At 44.6% G+C, this 22067-nt stretch overlaps 1 protein-coding gene across 2 annotated transcripts in view; it reads right to left on the bottom strand.

Moving 5' to 3' along the window:
- The window catches only part of FNDC1 (fibronectin type III domain containing 1), a 97745-nt gene that overhangs the window by 18354 nt on the left and 57324 nt on the right, over window positions 1–22067 (bottom strand). For both annotated transcript variants that reach the window (XM_059940898.1, XM_059940899.1), the window contains 8 exons: window positions 21840–22028; window positions 17813–20416; window positions 15929–16029; window positions 13886–13997; window positions 12610–12996; window positions 4995–5063; window positions 3418–3561; window positions 56–286 (listed from right to left, as the gene is read on the bottom strand). In XM_059940898.1, coding sequence (XP_059796881.1) covers window positions 56–286; window positions 3418–3561; window positions 4995–5063; window positions 12610–12996; window positions 13886–13997; window positions 15929–16029; window positions 17813–20416; window positions 21840–22028 — 3837 coding nt within the window. The remainder of the gene's footprint in view (window positions 1–55; window positions 287–3417; window positions 3562–4994; window positions 5064–12609; window positions 12997–13885; window positions 13998–15928; window positions 16030–17812; window positions 20417–21839; window positions 22029–22067) is intronic.

Raw genomic sequence — 22067 nt, forward strand, 5'->3', positions numbered from 1 at the left:
TGTCTGTATTCCTGTCCTGGTTGAGAGGAACTCTGAGCATCTGCCTTGGACACACCTGTTATCATATCTCCCGGGGCGGATTTGTCCCAGTCCACAATGACAAACGAGTGGCAGCCTTCCACGGCGACCACGGTGATGTTGCGGGGGGCACGCTGAGGAGGCAGGGCACTCTTCTTCAGGTCGTTTGGAATGATTTCATCCAGGCTGTCCACTTGGAAGTGATCCAGAGCATCAGTCAGAGAGCATGGGGCAGACGGGTCTTTATTTAGGTACGTCACATAAGGAGCTGGAAAAGAACAAAGATACCCAATCGGATTGCTGAAGGCTTTCTCTGGAGGCAGAAACGTGACGTCTGCTCCACGGAGTAGACCCCCCGATTCAGTCTCTTCCTGCTAAGCATCCAGGGTCATCAGCCCTGATGCCAAACTCAGACGCACATCCCTAGCTCTCTTGTATGGATCTATATATTTATATCTTTTAATACGATGGTGTCAAAAGAGCTTATTGCCCCATCAACATCAATGATTACGACCTCAGCGGTTTTGAAACATCTCTGAACTACAATTCAATGTTAACATAAGCCTGCAGCATTCTGCCATTCCTATGCCCAAAAACTTAGAAGGGTGTGAATCAGCCCGACTTAAGAGTTCTCTCAACTCAGTTCATTCCCTAGACTGTCTTGGGACCAGAAAAAACCATACACTGATCAAGATACACAGCCTCAGTCTCAGTTCTGGGTGGCCTTCCCTGGGACTTCAGGAACTCACATAACTACCTGGAATGTCCACACAGGCCAGGCCTGAATACCCTTCTACAACATTACCGCTCAGGACGCTAATAGCTACCTCACCTTTATGGATAGGCTCAAGCTCTCTCTACACACGTGATCTCAGTAGATACACGGGCCCCAGAATTAAGGCAGGACAAGAACTGATAACCCACACTCCAGCTGAGCCTGCGGATGCTGACAGAGGCCCCCAGAGCAGGGGGCAAACAGAAGCTTCTCTCTCTAGTCCACAGCTCTTCTTATTACATATGCTCTAGAAGTCAGAAAACCCAAGGAACTGGATTTGAGCTCTATATATTCAAGACCCCCAAGTGCTCCCAAGTAACAATTTCTAGAACTTTCTAAACGTTCCTTTGCATCTTTTCGTACAGGTTCTCATTTTCAGTGGCTGTGAGGACTGAAAGCAATTTTTAGATCCTCTACATGCCAATACTGTGTATAAAATTAGGCCTTTCGAGCTTGTTCATGATCTCATCAGGAAGTTTGGGGGAGTCGTCTACTATGCTTTATAGAGTTATAGGCATATGAAAATAGCCAGACAATAGTAAGCCTTTCAGTCTTTGAAGAGTTCTTTGGAGCAGTTAATCATAGCACTGAAAGCATTTCTATTTCTGTCACGGGACTACAGAGAGAAAAGTCAGCACATTCGGTGGATACACCCAGGCTGCGGCATGCCATGGGCCAGCATTACCATTTGCCTCAGGACTCCTCCTTCCAATTAAGATTCTTACAATTCAAAAAAATAAAAAAATAAAGTACTTCAAACAGATAACACACACACACACACACACACACAAACACACACACACACAGATTCTTGTTCTTCAAGTACGTGTGGTTCAGACACTCAGTACTACATCTTGGCTGGCAAGAGTTCTCTGCTGATGGCAGAACATTTGTTTTGGAAACAGAAAAGTGTGATATTAGTTTAAGCTGTTGCCTGTCTCCACTCAGTAATAACTTATTTTTTTTCCACTTATTAATATGTTAATCTGTCTTGTTAGCGAAGTTCATTAAGGGCATGGGAAAAGAAGACTCCCAAAGGGAATGAAACACAGTTTAGTGAAACAGAATATCCTCCTGAAATCGTTTTAATAATTGAGAAAAAAGAATAAAATCAATTTCTAGATCGCAAGTCCTTGAGGCTAACAAAAATTATAGGAAATTGGGGGCTTCCCTGGTGGCGCAGTGGTTGAGAATCTGCCTGCCAATGCAGGGGACACGGGTTCGAGCCCTGGTCTGGGAAGATCCCACATGCCGCGCAGCAACTAGGCCCGTGAGCCACAATTACTGAGCCTGCGCGTCTGGAGCCTGTGCTCTGCAACGAGAGGCCGCGATAGTGAGAGGCCCACGCACTGCGATGAAGAGTGGCCCCCACTTACCACAACTAGAGAAAGCCCTCGCACAGAAAAAAAGACCCAACACAGCCATAAATAAATAAATAAATAAATAAATAAATAAATAAAAAGTAAAAAAAAAAAAAAAAGATAACCTGAAAATGACAGTTCCATTTAAAAAAAAAAAAAACTATAGGAAATAAACTGAAGGGTAAACGAACCTATTTACAAAACATAAGTTGAGTCACAGATGTAGAAAACAAAACTGCAGTTACTGGGGGGAAAGAAGAGGGAGGGATAAATTGGGAGATTGGGATTGACATACACAGTACTATATATAGAAAAGATAATAAGAACCTGCTGAATAGCACAGGGAACTCTATTCAGTACTCTGTAATGACCTATATAGGAAAAGAATGTAAAAAAGAGTGGAAGAAAAAACTGAAGGAATGGGCTTCCCTGGTGGCCACTGGTTAAGAATCCGCCTGCGTATGCAGGGGACACGGGTTCGAGCCCTAGTCCAGGAAGACCCACATGCCGCGGAGCAACTAAGGCCATGCACCACAACTACTGCGCCTGCGCTCTAGAGCCCGCGAACCACAACTACTGAGTCTGCGCACCTAGAGCCCGTGAGCCACAACTACTGAGCCCATGAGCCACAACTACTGAGCCCGTGAGCCACAACTACTGAAGCCCGCATGCTTAAAGCCCATGCTCCGCAACAAGAGAAGCCACTGCAATGAGAAGTCCATGCACCACAACTAGAGAAAGCCCGCGCGCTGCCACGAAGACCCAACGCAGCCAACAATAAATAAATTAATTTAAAAAAAAAAGCTGAAGGAAAACAGCTTCAGCTCTTTGACACTAAGTAGCTCAATTCAGTAGACTGCTCATCTTTTAGGAAGAAGTTAATGAAGTGCAGGCAAGGCCTAGGGGAAGTCTCATCTCAGAAAAGTTGACTACAATAAGAATACTCATATTCCCTGGACTGGTGATTATCGAAAGTGTTCCTTCCTCTCCGTCTACACAAGGCAGCCTCTCTAAACTCTATTCTGTCGGATACCAAACGTTCTCCTGCATGCACCACCCCCTCCTGACTTCTGCAGAAAGCAAGTTCATGTGCATCTAAACAGGAATGACTCGCTGAATCAGCCCAAATGGAAAATTCACTCTGGGAAAATAAGCTACCGCTGCAAATGCGCTGCCTTGGCCAATCCAAGGGATTAGTTGTGCTCTTCTTCAAAGAACGAAAGTTAAAACCCATGGCTCTCTGATTCAGGAAGTTCTATTTACCAACAAATCGTTTCTTTCCAGCCAGATCGAACTCTTCTTCAGGGTAGGAACTGATGGAGCCTTCTGGGGGGATGACGGCAGGAGTGGCGGCAGTGGTGGAGGGCTTGGTGGTGGCCGGCAGCCTTGAGGTCTCAACTTCATAATCTGAAACGATGTGATGGCTTTGTAATTGGGCACTTCCAGAAAAGGGGCGCTGTGTGCCATCAAAAGATACCTTCTTAAGATTGATCTCTACACGAAAGCATGTACGCGCACACAGCCCGCCACCCCCTAGAATAAATGCTATGCCTGAACAGAATTTTTTTGCTAACAAAACAGTATTTCCTCCCATTTCAGTCCTCTCGGAAAAGCAGCTCCTGGTAAAAGAAAGGAAGGAAAAAAAGAAACACAATGACCAGAAAAATGAGATTTTTAGAATCAAGGCTGGACAGAACCTTAGAATTCACCCAGTTTTGCAGGCTCCTGTTACTGGTCCAAGACCATTCTCTGCCTAAATAATTTTCCCTTTTAAAGCCATAAAAAATTCACATGAGAAAAGAAACTTGATTTTTTAAAAAAATTTATCTTCTGTGTATGGGCTTTTCTCTGGGGAGGGGTGTAGGATTAATCCTATTCAGAGAACTAATCCGTTAACAAAAAAGAAAACTCTGCTCCCTTTCAACAGCTCCAAATCATAAGAAAGGTGCTATTTTCAAAGATGCTAAGAAAGCTTCCTTTGCTTTCTCACATCTGCTGTTTTTCTTTTAAGTCCATTTTTTTTTTTTTTTGAAAACTGGGGGATTAAACCACGACATGGAACGATCGTGATTGCATCAAAGGTGACATTATTGCCACATTCGTGATTTAAGAGCCTTGGAACTACAGACAGCAGCAGGCAGGCAGAGCACAAAAGTGGGGACAGACACCCCGAGTGTCAAAGGCCAGCACTGGGGTGGGGACAAGATTTCCACGTGAATTCCTTCAATTTCGGAGGTAACTTACAAAACACACAGACCAATCGCAGGGTAATAAGTATAATGACAGGATTAGTTGCCATTGATGGAGTGACTGTTCCAGATGTCATGCAAGGCATGTGTATTCTTTATCTTAGAAACTTACCCTGACTTGAAAACATGCTATGATTAAAAAAAAAAGAAAATCAGCACATCTAGAGCACTGCATTTTTAAATGTAATTAGAAAAGGAGAGAAAGGAAAGAATGAGAATGGGAAGAGTCAAGGCTGGAGGCGGGGACTTGGTTAAACCAAGTCATTTTACTAACAGTGTGGATGGGGGACGGGGAGGTTCAGAATGAAGCAGCTCCAGAATTTCTAGAGGAAGGAGGGGTGAGAGGGAGGGAAAGGGGGGCTCAGGGAGCTTGTCTGGAAGCTGCATCTGTGCATCAAGCACACTGTTTTCCTTTAGGTTAACCTGTATTGGGGGGTAACTTGGAGGGGGACAGTATAACCACCCTTCCCTAAGCGTTGCCACCCACCCAAGTCCCGAAGGAAACAGAAATTGAGATCATCCACTTAGTCATTAAAATAAGATTCTCCCATCAGAAAAGTATCCAAATAATGTGTTTAAAAACATTCGTACCTTCATCATAGATCACGTACGCCTCTTCCGTGGGCACTGCCGTGTCTGTCTCCAATCCTGAGAACTCATCTAGTGAAGGAGGAGAGGGGAAGGATCAGCAAATGCCCCGGGGTTTCTTCTCAGCATCACGCCAAGGGCACAGCGATCCAGCCCCATGATGATTCCAGGGGAATAAGCGCCCCCTGCCAGGGGCTCCTAGCTTCCTCAGAAGGAAGGGAGTTGGAACCCAGATTTTCTCTCGTTTGTACTCAGAGAAGGGCACTGGGATGCCCTCAAGGATCAAAACAAAGACACCTCCCCAGCTTTCCCTACCAGCACAAGGGGCTGTTTCTGACCTTCCTCCCACCTCTGCGGTGCCCAGGCTCCCCACCTGCCCAGGGGCCCCCTGGCCCGGGATGTTGCAGGCCTGAGAACAGGCATTCCGGGAGAGCAGAGAGTGGCAGCTGGTACCCAGGATGGGGACAAAAATCCTTCTTCCGGGAGCTCCTTTGTTCATGGTACCCTCATTCTCTCCAACCCCGGGATCTTGCCACTCACATGTTCCAGAAGCAGGGTGACCTCCTGCCTCTCCTGTTTTCCAATCTGGCTTCACTGCCCCTCTAAGCTCCCACCCTCTCTCAACGACGCGGGAGATAAATCTGTACTGATTAGACTTCTTAACTTGCATATGAAGTTTGGAAATAATATTCCAATGATTACAAACTTCTCTTTACAAACAGGTAGGGCTTTATTTACAAAACCAAGAGATCTATTATGACTACAAAATCATCCTCTAAATGCAATTGATGGACTTTTATATGTGATTTTTTTGATGTCTTCCAGAAAGCCCTAATTGTAAGAACCATTGTTAAAATGACTATTATTAACGACTGAACTGATACCACGAGCATGGATGACAACTTGTTTAAGAAAGGTGAGTGAAAGCAAAAAACACATTTTTTGCCTCCACCATCTGGGTCCTTTCAGCAGAAGCTTTTTTGAGAAGGTGGGAGGAGATCAATATATTACTTCTCGACTTGTGGGAGGAAAATGCAGCTGCAAAAAAGAGACCGTTTCTTTGTAGCTGGTAAAATCTTGAGGCACCTTAAAAGTTCAGAGGAATTCCTTTCTTCCTTTTGACCTGAAGCCACAGCAATTATATAGAACTCTCAATTCAAGGCACACTTAAAAGGCAGAGGGGGTGTGAGGAGACAGGAAGCAGGAACTAGGATTTATCACTTGCCTTCTGGGCATCAGGCACTGTCACATATATATTGTTCGAGTTAATCCCCACATAAGATAAATGGGGTTCATTATACCCACTTCTCAGCCAAGGACACCACGGATTTATAACATGCCTGGAGTGACACAGCTGGTAAAGGACAAAGAGCTGGAACAGAATTGGACTTGAAGGCCTTGGCTCCAAGGACTATGTTCTTTATACTTCATCAAACTGCCGCCACTGTTTAAAAGTTGGACTAACCAATCTTTTGCTTGTAAACCCTAAGGCGCTTTATTAGAATCGTCATTCCGCAGCATAATGAAGGGGGAATTGAATTAGAAAGTACACCGATCTCCTTCACTCAAAAAATTACAGGCACCAATTTTGAATTGTTTTCTTGCTAGGAAATCATTGATCATTCCTGAGAAATACACCAATGTAATCATTCTGCTAGCCTTGTCTGAGCCTACTTTGAATAACTTCATGAATGGGATGCCGAAACAAATTCCACCAGCCGAGGACAGTGGCAACCTTGCCTCGCCTGTCTGGCCCCTCTGCGATGAAAAGCCCCACATACACCCGAGGCCCGTGACATGACCCCCCACCTGCCTCACCATGGAGGTGGTGATGCTGGGGATGTTCTGACGGGGCCAACGAAAGTCAACAAAGAGAAGTTGTAAATGATCCGCCTTTCAGGATGGGCATTTCGAGAAAAACGATTAGACGCGAGTTTTTTTTAGGTCATTCCAATGTCAACATGCCTGGATCCAAGAGGAATTACTTCTGGGCTGGTTTAAATTAGACAGTTTTCAGGTTGACATCACCTAACGTTTGGAGTTATCTGGCTGTTGTTTCCCAGAAACCATTGTCCTCCCTGTGTCCATTTAACTTTTAAGAACGTAGTCTTGTTTTACCTCATTATCACCTCAGGTTCATTTCCTTTCATTATTATTTTTGGTCAGGTCAAAATGAATAAATTGTACAATTTTTGCATCCCGGAGTGAACGAGAAAAGGGGAAAGTATAGGGTTTCCTTCATGGATTCCTGATACTAAACACAATTCCTTGAGGAGCTGAAACGCTCTGGTCCAGCACCAGGCAACAGAAACACTGTCTTTCACCTGCGAACTTGGATCACTTCTTGAGATGAGTGACAGTGAAGTCTTCTGGCAAAAGTAAACATCCTACTGAGTGATTTAGTGCTCCTTTTTTTGTTTTAAGACCAAATAAAGTCAGGCATAATTTTTCTAAAATAGCACCATCTTGATTCCAAGTAAAAGAAACTTCCAGATGTAATGAAATAGATTTACAGTTTTGGGGGAAAAGCTGACCCTCAGAATTTGCCCCACCTGAATGCCATTTTGAAGCATTTGGAGCTACATAAAACTGGATGTTTTATAAGCCAACCCAGAATCAATGTCCAAAGCTTCCACCTCTTCATATAAAAGTAGCTGCCAGCCACCAACCATGTGGTACTCAAGTTTATTTTCTTGAGTAGTTTGTCCAAACAGTCATGAAAAAAAATGAGCGCAAAATGTTCGGGTATTAGCTCCAGAGATATTTTTTTTAAACTATAAAAAAGATTCTCATTAGAAGTTTAGAGAGAAGGTAAATTCCAGCTGTTTGAAACCCAAGGATATTTGCAAATTATTTGGTTGGTCCAGCTCAAGTGAATTTTCAATTATTCTGTTTGTATTCTCTGTCTTGAGAGTGCGCTGTGGCAGGAGGGAACTGTTTTCCACGATGACTGATGTTCTTCTAAAACATGCCCCAAGGTCATGTTACAAATTGTTGAAGATATTCAGCTGGCTCGTAACATTTCCAGACACACACGATACCATCAGATCTGCTGTCGAAATGGAACCTGAAAAACAAGGATCGCTGGTAAAAGACTCCTCAGTAGAAAACAGAGAATGCCTATGGCTTGGGGTATGGTGTAGATATTCAAAGATGCATAATTAGGTACCATGAGGAATCTGAGATGAAGCAGAGGATGCGGTCTCTACTGCAAGGAGTTTATTATTTAATAGAGAAGTCATAGCAAGCAAAAAAGTGTGCGTGTGTGTGTGTGTGTGTGTGTGTGTGTGTGAGTGTAAGAGAGAGAAAGAGCACCAATATGCTGGAAACAAGCATATAATATGCATCTATGCTTACAGGACTATGCAAACAATATGGCCTCTATAACAAATGCTTAAATTACTGGAATGATTTAATGACACAAGGTTATTCCCAGAACACTATTTTAAAGCAGTGTTTTTAAGGGAAAGAGGGGCATGATTTAACCAGGGGAGCCAAAACTAAGAGATGTGAAAAGATGATTTTAAAATTGGAGGGCTAGAAACAAAATGTTAGGACTTTGCCAATGGAAGATAATGACAAATGGTCAGCTATATGGGGGTTGAAGAGGGGACTGTTGGAAGGGCAGGTATTCTCTCAGGGATCACAACACAGGTTCTAAATCATCATCCCTGCAACAGCAATTTCAGGTTACTAGGTTGCAAAGTGCCATGGCCAAAATTTGCTTGGTAAATAAATATTGGTTGTATACACATGGAGCCCCAGCACTTGTGGGTGTACATTATAAACTGAACTACAGTTGTCTCTAGATATACACTGGGAATTGGTCCAGGAGCCCCTGTGAATACCAAAATCTGTGGATGCTCAAGTCCTTTTTATAAAATAGTGTAGTACAAGGAATCCAAGTTTGGTTGAATCCGCAGATGTGAAACCCGCGGTACAGAGGGCCCACTGTACACCGAATACAACAAAAAAAGTACTTGAGAGAAAACACAAACACGAGAGCAGAGCAAGAGGCAGGGAGGCACGGTACAGGTGGTTCTGGGGGTGAAGTGTGAGGGGGAGAGTTGGGACTGTCGCTCCACTGACATCAGCATCTGTCCTGAGTCTCACTGTCCCATTTACAGGATGCGTTTTTGCAGGTCGAGGCCACTGGAACGTGTTCAACCAAGAAATGGCAAACTCTACTGTACTTTATAGATAATGCAGAGGATTTTCGTGAATAATTTTGACTGTGATTTTCAAATTACAAGTCGTCTTTAGAAGCTAATTCCCCCCTAAGATGCTCCCTTCCACCTCTACCTCTCTCCAGGATTAGCCCTGACAGTTGCATTCCATTGGTGGATGAAGCGGGGACTCTGCTTTCTATTTCTGAGGCAAGCGCAGTGCTTGGATCAGAGTCGCATTCAAGGAATGTGTGTCTAGCTGCACATCTGGATAGGAGACGCATGGAGGCTGGTGTAAGGAAGCCCAGTAAGGAGTAATAATTTGAGTGTTAGGCCAATAGGGTCAGCCTAGCAATGGAGGTATGAAGTCTAAGAAATGTGACGGAGGAAGAGTAGGTGGGAATTGATGAGACCTGACAACAGAGATGAGAGAACAAAAGGAGACACGAGACACCAAAGCCTCAGGCCTGGAGAAATGGATCTTTAATCCCATCTTGCTCTGCCATAAAGATAGAACAACTTTGTTTCCTAATGAGAGGGAGCTGTTTCTATCTACTGTAATTTCAGGTAGATTGTGCATTAGATTGTGAGGTTTCAGAGGCACAGCTATGTCACCGACTTTTCTATGTTTCCCACAGACCCCAACCCATGTGGAGTAGATGATTAATGATCATTTGCTGACATTATTTTCCAAAATTATGAATGAAGCCAGAAAAACAAAAACAAGAGCTACTCCATCCTCTTCAAATTACCACATGGGTTTTCTCATAATGAAATCACTGTACAATGATAAAGAAACATTTATCAAACGAATTCACTAAATCAGGGTTTATCTAGACACAAGACTTAATCATGCTCCCTTTCAATTTCAGAACCTATACACAGAAAGTATAAAAAATAGCTATGTCAACATCATTAGTTATCAGGGAACTATGAATCTAAACCACAATGAGATACCACTTCACACCCACTGTGAATGAAAAAGACAGATAATAACAAGTGTTGGTGAAGATGGAGAGAAATTGGACACCTCATACATTACTGGTGGGAATAAAAATGGTGCAGCTGCTATGGAAAGCAGTTTGGTGGTTCCTCAAAAAGTTAAACAGAGAGTTACCATTCGACACAGCAACTCTACACAAGAGAATTAAAAACAGGAATTCAAAAAAAAAAAGGAACAAACCTGTACACGAATGTTCATAGCAGCACTAATCATAACAGACAAAAGGTGGAAACAACCCAAACGTCCATCAACTGATAAATGGACAAAATGTGGTCTCTCCACACAATGGAATATTAATCAGCAATAAAAGGAATGAAGTACAGACATATTCTACAATGTGGATGAAACTTGAAAACAAATTATGCTAATTGAAAGAAGCCAGACACAAAAGGACACATTTCATATGATTCTATTTACATGAAATGTCCAGAATAGGCAACTACAGAGACAGAAAGTAGATTAGTGGTTTCCCGGAGTTGGGAGGAGCAGGGAATGGGGAGTGACTACTAATGAGTATAGGGTTTGTTTTGGAGGGTGATGAAAATGTTCTGGAATTTAATAGTGGTGCTTGTTGCACAACTCTATGAATATGCTAAAAACTATACACTTTAAAAGGGAGAACTTGATGGCATGTGATTTTTGTCTTAAGAAAGCTATTATTAAAGATGTTTTTAATAAAAACAACTATGATTAGAAATGATACTAGGAAGAAAATGTTTAATAAAGTTGTTAGTGGAGCAGCAGAAATAAAAAAGGAAGGTAAGCCATACAGAAGTATTTTTAAAATCATAAATTATAGTACATTACAATATTGTTTGAGGATGATAGGTTGCTCTCCCCAAATTTAATTTTTTTTCCAAGACTTTGTACTTATTTTCAAAATGCTGTCTAGAGGAAAATTATTACTTTTTTTTTTTTACTACCATTGCATTTCTTTTTATTTTTATTTTTTTATTTTTATTGGAGTATAGTTGCTTTTAGAGATAAATTATTATTAACACTTGGACACTAATTTGGCTTGGGCTAGGCTATCAGATGAATGGACAGGAGTGAAGTAAAAAATACACATCTCTATCATGATTTGCAAAGAAAAGAAGAAACAAAAATACCGAGAAAAATCTTGACTTTCATGCCAACTAAAAAGCCCCAAAATACAAAGGAAATGCAAAGAACATGCAATAAGGCCTACATCAGAGGAGACAAAAGAAAATGTAAAATAGTAATAGTAATAGTAGTAGTAATTAGAACCAAATCCAAAATAGTCACTTTTCTGTTTACAACCAATTATTAAACAAATATCTGTTCTAATTATACTTCAGTTAAAAAAAATAAACACATCAAAGTATGCAGAAGTAAGGAAAATACATAATATTTTCATACCGGAAACCCAAAGGTAAATTCCAATTTGTACTCACTGGGTTAGATGGTAGTGTGAGAATTTTCTTCCCAATCGTCCTCTTCTTCAGTGTGTTCCTTGTTCTTTGGTGTGAAATTTTCAGATATGTCAAATGTTCCTGTTTCTTTGAAACTTGTCCATGGAAAGACTAACTTCAAACAGAATTCCCAGTTTGGAGACAGCATTCACGTTCAAACTGATTGGGTTTATCAGGTCAATGATGCTATGTAAGAATTCGGGGCATGAGTGTGATTTCCTGAAATGAAGGGTCTTCACTCTGCGTTAGCTTAAAAAGACAGAAGCTTTACAGCCTGCATTGCAATTCATTTCAACCCGAGGGAAAGGGGGTGAATTCGCCTTCTCGAGCCTGAGGCAAATACACGATGACACAGCCGGGGCGCAGGACAGCCCTGGCTGGGTGTCCCAGAGCAGGGAAAGGGTTCAGTCTTAGCCAGTGGGCGGCCCCTGCTGCCACGCAAGGATAAGCATTTTCCAAAGGGACTGCTGATCAAACACGCTTGGGAAATGCTACTTTACTTGAAAATTCACAATGAGACTATTCAACAGTTAGAGTTCAACAGTAAGAAATTCCTTTAACCTTGTTTAAATCACACAGCTAATCACAGAACCTTTTCTTTAAAAATTACTGTATAATAATAATTATTATTATAATTATTATTATAACAAGTACTAATCTACTAATATCCAGTGGGACTCACTTTGGGAAGCTCTGGTCCAAACTAACAATGTCCCATGTTTCAGCCAGATGTTTGACTTGGGTGGTGACAAGGGTTGCCAGATAAAACAGAGGATGCCCACTTAGATTTGAATTTTAGAGAAGTTTTCATATAAGCACGTCCCACGCAGTATTTTTGTTTGCTAAATCTGACCACCCTAGTTGTGACACAGCACGGTCAATACACGCCGTGAGCTACAAATGCCTGCAGCTGCTGCCCCACTGTGCACCCCACTCACCACCCCGCAGTCTCTGCGACCCTAGTTGGCAGCGCAGCGCGCCATCACGCGAGTTACCAGTAGAACGAAGACGGTTACCTTCCTCAGGGTGGCACTCCGGGATCCCATCTGAGCCCATGACGAGGTTGCCATCCTCGTCATGTCGCTCCAGGGTCCCAGGGCGACAGGTGGGGATGCGGGTGGTGGGCTCGGGGGCAGTGGTAGTGGTGGTTGACCGCGTAGTGGTTCGGGTGGTCGTTGGCCGCGTGGTGGTGGTCGTGGTGGGCCGAGGGGGCGTGGTGGTCGTGGGTCGCGTGATGGCGGTGGAGGCACGGGTGGTTGTCTTGATGACCCCCAAGCCCACCAGGGGCTTCCCTCCAAGACTCAAAATGGGCTTATCCTGGGGACTGGCCAAGGGTTTTCCATGTCGCCCCTGCCCGAAGAGGGGGAGGCCATCGGGGCTCACCACGGGGGTCCCTCCCAGGTCTGAAACAAAATCAAACAAAAGCTGTGCAACAAGGTGAGATGACACAGGGGAAGCAAAAAGCAAGCGGAAAATGTCTTCTCAGAGGCTTCTATTTTCATCAGTAAAAGGCGAAGAAATAATTAAAGGGACATCAGCTGAGGGAGCAGTATCTGCTGCTATCCAGAAATTTCTAGGCTATTTATATTGTCCATTACTCTGTACTACCTTATATAAATATATAAATATTTCATTGCTATGCCCCATTACCTGCAATAACTCGAAGTCTCCAGTAAGGAAAGTAATTCTTTCCCCCTCTTCATTCTTATCCCTAAAGACTTAAGTGTTACTGTGGACAGTAAGGTGGCAAACTTATTCTGTAAAGGGCCAGAGAGTAAATATTTTAAGCTTTATGACGCCACTACTCAACTTTGCCACTACAGGGCAAAAAAGCCATAGACAATACACCAGCAAATGCATGTTTCTATGCTCCACTGAAACTTTGTGTATGGATAGTGAAATGTGAATTTAATATAATATTCACATGTCACAAATATTATCATTCTATGATTTTTTGGCAGTCATTTAAAATTGTAAAAACTATTCTGAGTTCCCAGGCTATATAAACACAGGCAGCAGACAGGGTTTGGCTTTAGAAGCTGCTTTGCTGACTCCTGCTCTCCACTGCCCAATCCCAAGAATGAAGTCAAGAGCCACCTTTTCTAGAGGGTGGAGTCTGTAAGAAGACAGTTGGATCAGGGAAGAAGCTAAGTTCCGCCCCCTTCTGAGGCACCTCCTTTTCCACATGGCTCAAGGGCCCCCATTAAAAATGAGTAGGAGGAGAAAGAGAGAAGTTGTCACTCTACAGCTAAGTCAGGACACTTTCGTTCCTTAAAAAACACTCTCACTTACCCACAATGGTTCGACCATCTCCTCCTAGTTTAACTCGAAGGGGGTTTCCTTGTGAATCTTGGAGGTACCTTCCTTCTCCGTTCAATACTAACCCACGATCAAGATCCACGACCTAAATCCATGACACAGATTAAAGGATATGTTGAACATTTCAAAATGTTCACCTTAATCCAACTACATGAACATATGTGAATAGGAAATATTATTTTTGTCAGCATCATTCATAAGGTTTAATAAGAATAAAGTATGAAACAGTCACATTTCATATTATAATTGCTTATCTATATAATATGTAAATTGTTTTAAGTCTCTCAAATATTCAAAAGATGTTCAAAATACTTTTACCATTTAATATGTTGTAGCATGTAAACAGGAGGAAACAACCTAAGTGTTCATCAACAGAGGAAAGAGATTAAGTAAATTATGGCCCATCCATCCAGTGAAATACTATGCAGCCAATGAAAAGGATGTGGAAATTCTATATTTATTGACATATCCTGATGCAGACTTAGATTATAGGACTGATTATGTTGCAAAACTAAAATATATTCATTTGTGTATATAAACTTAAAAGTGCAGAGAGAAAATTCTGGACAGATTATATCCCAAACTGTTAACAGTGGTTATTTCTAATAAGTGGTTTGGGATGCTTATTATCTCTTTCATATATTTCTGAATTGTTTTAACTTCTTACAATGAACATGACATGTTTCTATTTGGCTGTTAGTGTTAAAAATCAAAGTTGCTATAACAAAACCAATTTAATTTGTAATTAAATTGCCTATTACGGTATGCATGCAAAATTTTCATATTCTAAGGAATTATAAAACTTGAACAAAAGGTATTAATTATTATCTCTGTTAAGAAACAACTCATACTCTACACTGTTGGTTCTCAAAGTGTGGTCCTGGACCAGCTGCCCCAGCCTCACCTGGGAACTTGTCGGATATGAGAATTACCTGGCCCTACCCAGACTGCACTGACAAGCCCCCCAGGGATTCTGATGCTCACCAATGTTTGAAAACCATGACTCTGCACAATCAGGACATTGGAGGAGCCCCTGCAAGCAGGCCACTTTGTTGGGTGCTGTCTCAGTAATTAAAATAAAACTTATTTATATAAACCCTACTTTTGAAATCTACTCCATGCAGTTTCAATTCAAAATTGTTTACAATGACACTTTGCTTTAATATGCATTCTTCCTTCCATAAATTTCTGTTCCTTTGAGAAATGATAAAATGGATCTTTAGGTCACCTGTGACTGAAAATTCTTTGAAGTTCTTCAGTATGTTTTCCTAAACCTTATTGTTTTAAATGGGAAGTTTTGACTGGGAATTCTACTATAAATAATATTTTGACTCTCTGAAAAAATATTTTAAAACTCTGAACATTGTAAGGTGTTCTGCCTGTCACCCCCAACCCACCAAAAACTCCTAAACATTTATCTTAACCCCAGGAAGTTAAAGTCATTTAGCTTAAACATACATAAAGCACTAATACTTATTTTTTATTTTGGTCAAATTGTTGGAAGGTTCAAAAGGTGATCTGATAAAAACTGCCTATTTGATGCAGGGATTTTTGGTTTGTTCAATTGTTTTTACCCTGCTTCCTTTTACAAAGGATTTGAGACAATTTACAGAAAATATGTATACTCTTTAATCGAACAATAACGAGAAATAAAATAAAGCTATCAGGCAGGAGTGGGAAAAAAGAAGTTCATTTGAGAGGTTGTGCCTCAGGTTTTCTGTAACTGGTTGGCCCAAACATTTGTGTGACCTTCCTAACCAATCAAGGCAAATGGGAACAAAGGCCCATGTCTGACCTAATTAGTTATGAGAAGAAAGCAAACTAGTTACTCAGGAGAATCAAGGATTTTTCTGAGCACTGGAAGAAACAATATAGTATAAGTATATTGACATACAAGTGGTTAAAACTAGAGAAAAAAAAAAAAAGACCGCTTCATTTTTTATTACACAACGCCCACCATTTTTCTCTTCCCAACAGCATGAAAACAACCGGTATGTGTAAAGAAGTTTACCCTACCCACTTTGTTCCTTGAGGGCCATTGATAATTCTTTGTCCACTTGGTTTTCCATTACTACCAGTAAGTACTCTCCCTTCTGGATTTGGTCTTCCATTATAACCTACACAGTACAAAAAAAAAAAAAAACCAAAAAACAAACCAAAACAGAAACAAAAAAATCCAACAACAGAACCTGGTAAATTCAACATTCCTGGAAAGTTGGCTTCATGCCAAACTATATGTAGTAACACATCTTTTCACAGGAACACTAAACAAAATTTTAAACCAATAGCTCAAATATATTAGATAATGATAGTCTTAAACTGTGACTTCTACATGACAAATATGAATGTCTATGAAAAGTATGGTAAAGTCACAGTTTTCTGACATTACTGGGGGAATAAGCATGTTCAACATAAGTAAATTTTCCAGAGAAGGCTTAAGACCTTAAAGCTAGTAGCTGTAGCTTTATTTTAGCCAGTTGGAAGGTGGAGGGAAGGAGAGTTGGAAGGATGGGGATAATTCTCTCTAAAGTGTACGAGATGCTGTCCTGCTCTCCTCCACAGATTATACTTAACATGCGCACTATTTCTAGCTGACTTGGGTCCCGACTGTCAATTGCAGAGCATAAACCCACAGAGCTGACTAAAAGCTTGACTTCAGTGGGGCTGCTTGAGAAGTATCTGCTCAGAGAGGAAGTGGCAGGCCCAGTTGGCTGGCCTTCAGTTGCTGTCTGTCTGCTCCTTGCACCTGCCCTCTCTCTTCACCTCATGCCCTTTCTGATCAGCCGCAGTTTGGTTGAGGCCTCCACTGGGAGCATTCTGCTCCAGCGTGGCCCACCAGATAAAGTGCTTGGGCTTCCTGACAACTATTTGCAGGTCAGAGACATTTCTCTCGCTCAAATAGTTCCTGAAAATTTAAAATTTATTGAGTTTTTTCTATGTACAAGGGAATGTGGGTTTTACATCTATTATCAGGGTCTTAGGTTTGTGTAAAAGAGTCCGTTTTAATGGAAAACTGAACTCCACGTGGGGTACCGTTCTATGTCTTTACGCTGGGCTAAATTAACAACATATTGCACAGATTAACAAATATTAATACATTCATTCAAAAGTGTTCTATTAAGCCCTGATTCCATGCAAGGAGAGGGTAAGGCACCACTTAACTGAATGCAGATTTCGGGTAAATACCTTAGATCCTGCCCTGGGGTCCATGCAGACTCCAGTTCACAGCTGCCTACATTCCGTCCTCAACCTAAGTCACACATCGGCCTGCTACTCCGCTGTGTGACATTCGCCTTTAACATGCCTTTTCTGGAGGTTTGAAACAACATTCACTGATTGCAATGCCTGAGCGATCCTCACCCAAGACGTTTGAGTTTGTCCCGGGGTATTTTCAGCTGAGGGTTTTATATGCAGAACAACAAGCACAAGATCCAGCCCACACAGGGAGATACTCCTTCCTGTGGACTCCTTAATATGCCCTGGCACAGGGACAACTAAAAATAACCTAAAACACAGGAACCTGAGTTTGGCATCACGGCTGCGACATAGTTTCAGATTTAGAGCATATGTTAAGGAACTCAAAGAAGCAGCATGGGAGAGCGGAATGGCCGAGGGCTGTGGAGTTAGTGTTTGGGAATGGAATTGCAGCTCAGCCACTTGACGGCTGTCTGGCCTCCAGCAAACCACTCAGACCCCTAAGCACTGGCTTCCTCATCTGAAGACCAGGAGAAGCAATGCAAACCCAGGCGACGGTTAAGAGGATGCGATCATGTTATATCGGCAAAGCTCCTAACACAAGGCTTGGACAGAGCAGATGCTCGATAAAATAAAAGGCTCTCAGGACTTTCTACGAGCACTGCTGAGAACCGTAAAGAAAATGTTAAGTTAAAAACAAATTACCTTGTCTGGAAGGGGGTCTCACAGGCGGTCGTGAGAAAGGGTTCCGGAATCTTGAGTTCATCATGCGCTGGCGCAAGGAGAGCATAGGGGTGGTGGACGAGTAGATGGCAGGGGCGCGTGTGGTGAACCGCGGCGGGGAGGGGGTGCCCTCCGTGGGGCTTGGGGTGGCAGGGCTGCGAGGGGGGTGTCTGGGCGGGAGGTGCGTGGCTCTCGGGGAGCTGCCCGGAGGTGCAGGAGGAGGACGCTTCAGCGGGGTGGCGTTCTTGTCCTGCGGGGAGCTCACTCTGGGGGGCGCAAGCACGATAGCAGGCTCTGTCTCCCCCTTGGCGATGTTCCCATCCACGTGCTTGCCGCTCCTGGGGATGAAGGAGGAGGGCCACTTTGGAACAGAGGAAGACGGTGGGTCCTTGTCCTTGTCCTTTCCTCCTTTAAAAAACATCACGTCTTCATCTTCCTCCTCGGCCGAGACCGACTGCTGCGATTTTGACGGGAGGGGCTCCCTTCTGGATGGCGCGGCCTGGGCCGCACCGCCCTTCTTCCCCACCGCCTGGGGCCCTGCTGTGCCCGGAAGCCTGGGGCGGCCTTGGGGGTGGAGGCTGCCGGGCCTGCCTGGGGGTCTGCGGAGGTGACTGTCGCCGGCGCTTCTTGCCTGAGCCTCCACCTGGCGGTGCTTGGGAAGGGACGGGGTGGCGACCTTGGCACCCGCCGAGTATGCGGGCGCCCGGATGCCCCTGGTCTCCGCTTCTGCGCTGTCGCCGGAATCCTCGCTCTGATTCTGGGGTGACGCGGGAAGCGCCCCCTGGGAGCTCGCCGTGAGGGAGGACTGCCTGCCTCTGGACGAGTAAGGGTCTGAGAAGGAGGCGCTTTCCTGCGACGTGGGGTGGGGACGCCCGGCCTGGGGTTTGGAAGGCGGACGCCCCTCTTCCTTGCTCTGCGGGCCGCGGGGCTGCTGCTGGGGCGCGGAGACGGCCGATGAAGGCAGCTTTTCCGGAGCGGCGGAGCCGGCACCCATCCTTCGGGGCACGCCGGCCCCGGGGTGGTGCTGTGAGCGAGGCGCAGGAGACAGCGTTTGGGGAGACCCGCCCTCCACGCCCGCGTCGGAGCTCTGCTGAACACCCTGCGCCTTAGAGGGCGGAGATTTGGCCTGAGGATGCGCCCCCGCCCAAGTCCCCGCGGCCTTGGGGTTCTCTTCGAGGGGCTCCTTCCGCTGCAGGCTCGCCGCTCTCTGGGGGCCTCTTCTCAGGTGGTCCGCGCCCCGGGAGGCAGGCTGGGAGGAGGAGGACGCGCGGTCATTCGCCACGGTGGCCGGGAGCGGCTGTTCGTCTCCTGCCTCTTCTTCGCTGTCTTCGTGGCCGCCCAAGCCTCGCCTGTGGTCAGAAGCTGGGTGAGAACTCACCGTCGAGGGAACCCGGGGGGCCACGGTGGACGGCGGGGAGCTGGGGGGCCGTAACCGGGGTCCGCGGCCGCCGCCAAGCCTGTGTGGGTATCTCCCGGGGGCAGCGAAGGGCCTGTTCCTGAGCACGCCGAAATGTCCAGAGACAGGCGCCCGGGACCGAGATGCCGGGGCCGGGGCTTCAGCCTGCTTCCTTTCCTCTTCAGCATCATGGTCGCCGCCGCCGTCCGAGTCATCTGCGCCTTCAGAGGCCTGTGTCCTTGAGGGGAGACGAGAGGAGACCGAGGAGGGCTGGGTAGCCCATAACGGCGCGGTGGACTTGGCGGCTGGGGCATCGTGACCATCCTTCCCGCCCCTGGAGAGCGGGGACCCGGCCTGTGGTTGGGTGGGCAGCAGCCGAGATGAACCCCCGTGGGATGGAGACAGTCTCGCGGGTGGGGCTGAAGCCCTGGAATTTTCCTCCCCATCCTCAGAGTGGGGCGCCCTCCGAGCGGGCAAGACTGGTTTTGCGCCGTGGTACGCGGAGCCTCTGTCGCGCAGGGCGCCCCAGGCTGGGTGCCGGCCGGGCGACAGGGCGGGCCGGGCGTGGGCTGCGCTCTTGGGAGGCGGCTGCGGGGAGCCTGCGGCTGGCCCTTCCTCCTCTTGGCCCACGGAGTCATTGTCACCAGGGCTGGAAGGGCGGTGAGCGGGGCCCTCAGGGGGTGTGGCTGGGACCGAAGAGGCGGAGGGGGGCGCCCCTGGGCGAGGGTGAGAGGCGGCCGAGGAGCCACGCTTGTCCACGCCGTCTTTCCGGGGCAGCCCCGGCGTTCGGGCTCTCCCTGGAGTCCGCCCCGCAGGGAGGACCGGGTGGGCAGGTCTACTTGGTGGCCTCTGCTGGGACTTCTGGCCTTGGGTCTCCGAGGGCGAGGTTGGTGGGTGCCCTCGGGAATCCAGCGCTTCCTCCTCGGTGATTTCTGTCGACTGAAGATCCACCCCTTCACTCTTCCGAGGGGGAAGCTGGGGTTTTCTGAGCAGCCCACCATTAGCCAATATTTTGTTCTTCAAGTCAAGAAGCAGGTTCTTGACATTTCTCCCTTGGGGAGAAACAGGCAAACGAGTGTCTTTTGAGGAAGCTGGAGCTTTGGGCGAAGATGAGGGAGGCTCGGGCTTTTCAGGCTTGTGATGATCTCCCGTGTCTGTTTTCTGCTGAACATCAGACTCACTGGTAGGGGCTGTAATAGATTTTAAAGGATTTGATGTCAAAGAAGAAACATGAAAGATATGCAACGGAAAATGAGTAAGATGGCAGTATGGAGGTGTTTAAAGTTAGTAATAATACATGATAACTTCTCCTCCTTTAGACAGGACACTTATTTTCCCAATTATAGCAATCTCTTTTAAAGTTCTATTTTGCTTTAAGTAACATAGTCCTAGAAAATATGTGTATTGAGTTTCTATAAATTGAATCAGGCTATGCCACGGCTTATTTGAAGGAATTCTGAAATGAGTACTTGGAAGTAATTCATTGATTTTGTAAGCACAAAATCTTATATAGGACTTTCTTAATATAACTGTCAAGATACTACAAGTGCATTATAGCCATTCTTTACAATGTAGGCAAGAAATACACACAAGCCTGGCACAAAATGTTGAATGATCTATACTGAAAGCTATATGGAGATGTGTTGTGTGTAATTTGCAAATGACTGGGGTGAGCAACAAATTTGTAATTTTTGAGGCATTACAAAGAGTTCCCTATTCCACATGACATGTCCTTACTTGCTTTTTTCTTGCTTAAAATCCCTTTTATAATGGATACATTTGTAATCCCACAATAAAACCTAAAATAAAAAGACCCCTGGGGTAGGCAAAACATTATATTATGTGTACCCTATAATTTACCCTTTATTGAGAGCAGGATGGAATGTGGGAAGGGATGCCGTAAGGGGAGAAGAACTTATATAGCAATGGGGGATCCAGAGGGAGCAAACTTCATCTATTTCAGGGTTTTTTTAGGATAGAACTGTTGAATATTGCAGTATACTGTGGATCCTCTCAGCATATAATGAAGGAGAAAGCTCCCAATATCTGGTGTAAATGTAGACAAGCAGGAAAGAAAACACAGTCCAGAAACACCCCACTCCAATTTTGGCTTTTATTAACCTGCTGGGGTTTGATACTGAGCAGATAAACAAGGTAACTGAAATTCTTCTGAGTAAGGTTGCATTCCAAAATAATGGCATACAAACTATAAAAATTTTATGTGCCATTTATTCATTAAAATGAGCTAACAACTAAAAATGTCACATTCTGCCTGTAAAAATGTTCTTTCCCTGTCATCATAAACCCCAAATTACACAATGATATACGATGAATCACATAATGAATACATTAGTCACATAATTACTAGATAATTCATAATTACTATTATAATAGTAATTAATGTTATTAGCCATCAATAACATTTTAGCGTTTGGGGAGACCAATTTCTAAAGGGACCACAAAAATATTATAGACATCAATACGGTACCTTAACCCCAAAATTCATCAACAGAGCCGTTCTAAACCCAAGAGCGTGATTCAAAGTAACACACCACAATTAGCAGTAATGAAGAGGGAGAAAAAGAGAGCCACAAATACACAATGCTTACTTACTTGTTGGCAGAGCGACAATGAAGGCTTTGGAATGAGGCCCCAATCCTCTCCTGTTTGCGGCCCGGATTTTGAAAAGATAGCGTTCCCCAGGCTGCAGACCATCCACTAGGGCAGAAGTAGTCTCTCCAGGATAGGTGAGGGACTTTGCTCCAAATGGTTTGAGAGCCGGGGCGTATGAAAGAATGTATTCTGAAATGATTTGGCAGACGGTTGGAAGGAGGAAACTGA

Source organism: Balaenoptera ricei, chromosome 12, assembly GCF_028023285.1.
Source record: "Balaenoptera ricei isolate mBalRic1 chromosome 12, mBalRic1.hap2, whole genome shotgun sequence".
NCBI lineage: Eukaryota > Metazoa > Chordata > Mammalia > Artiodactyla > Balaenopteridae > Balaenoptera > Balaenoptera ricei.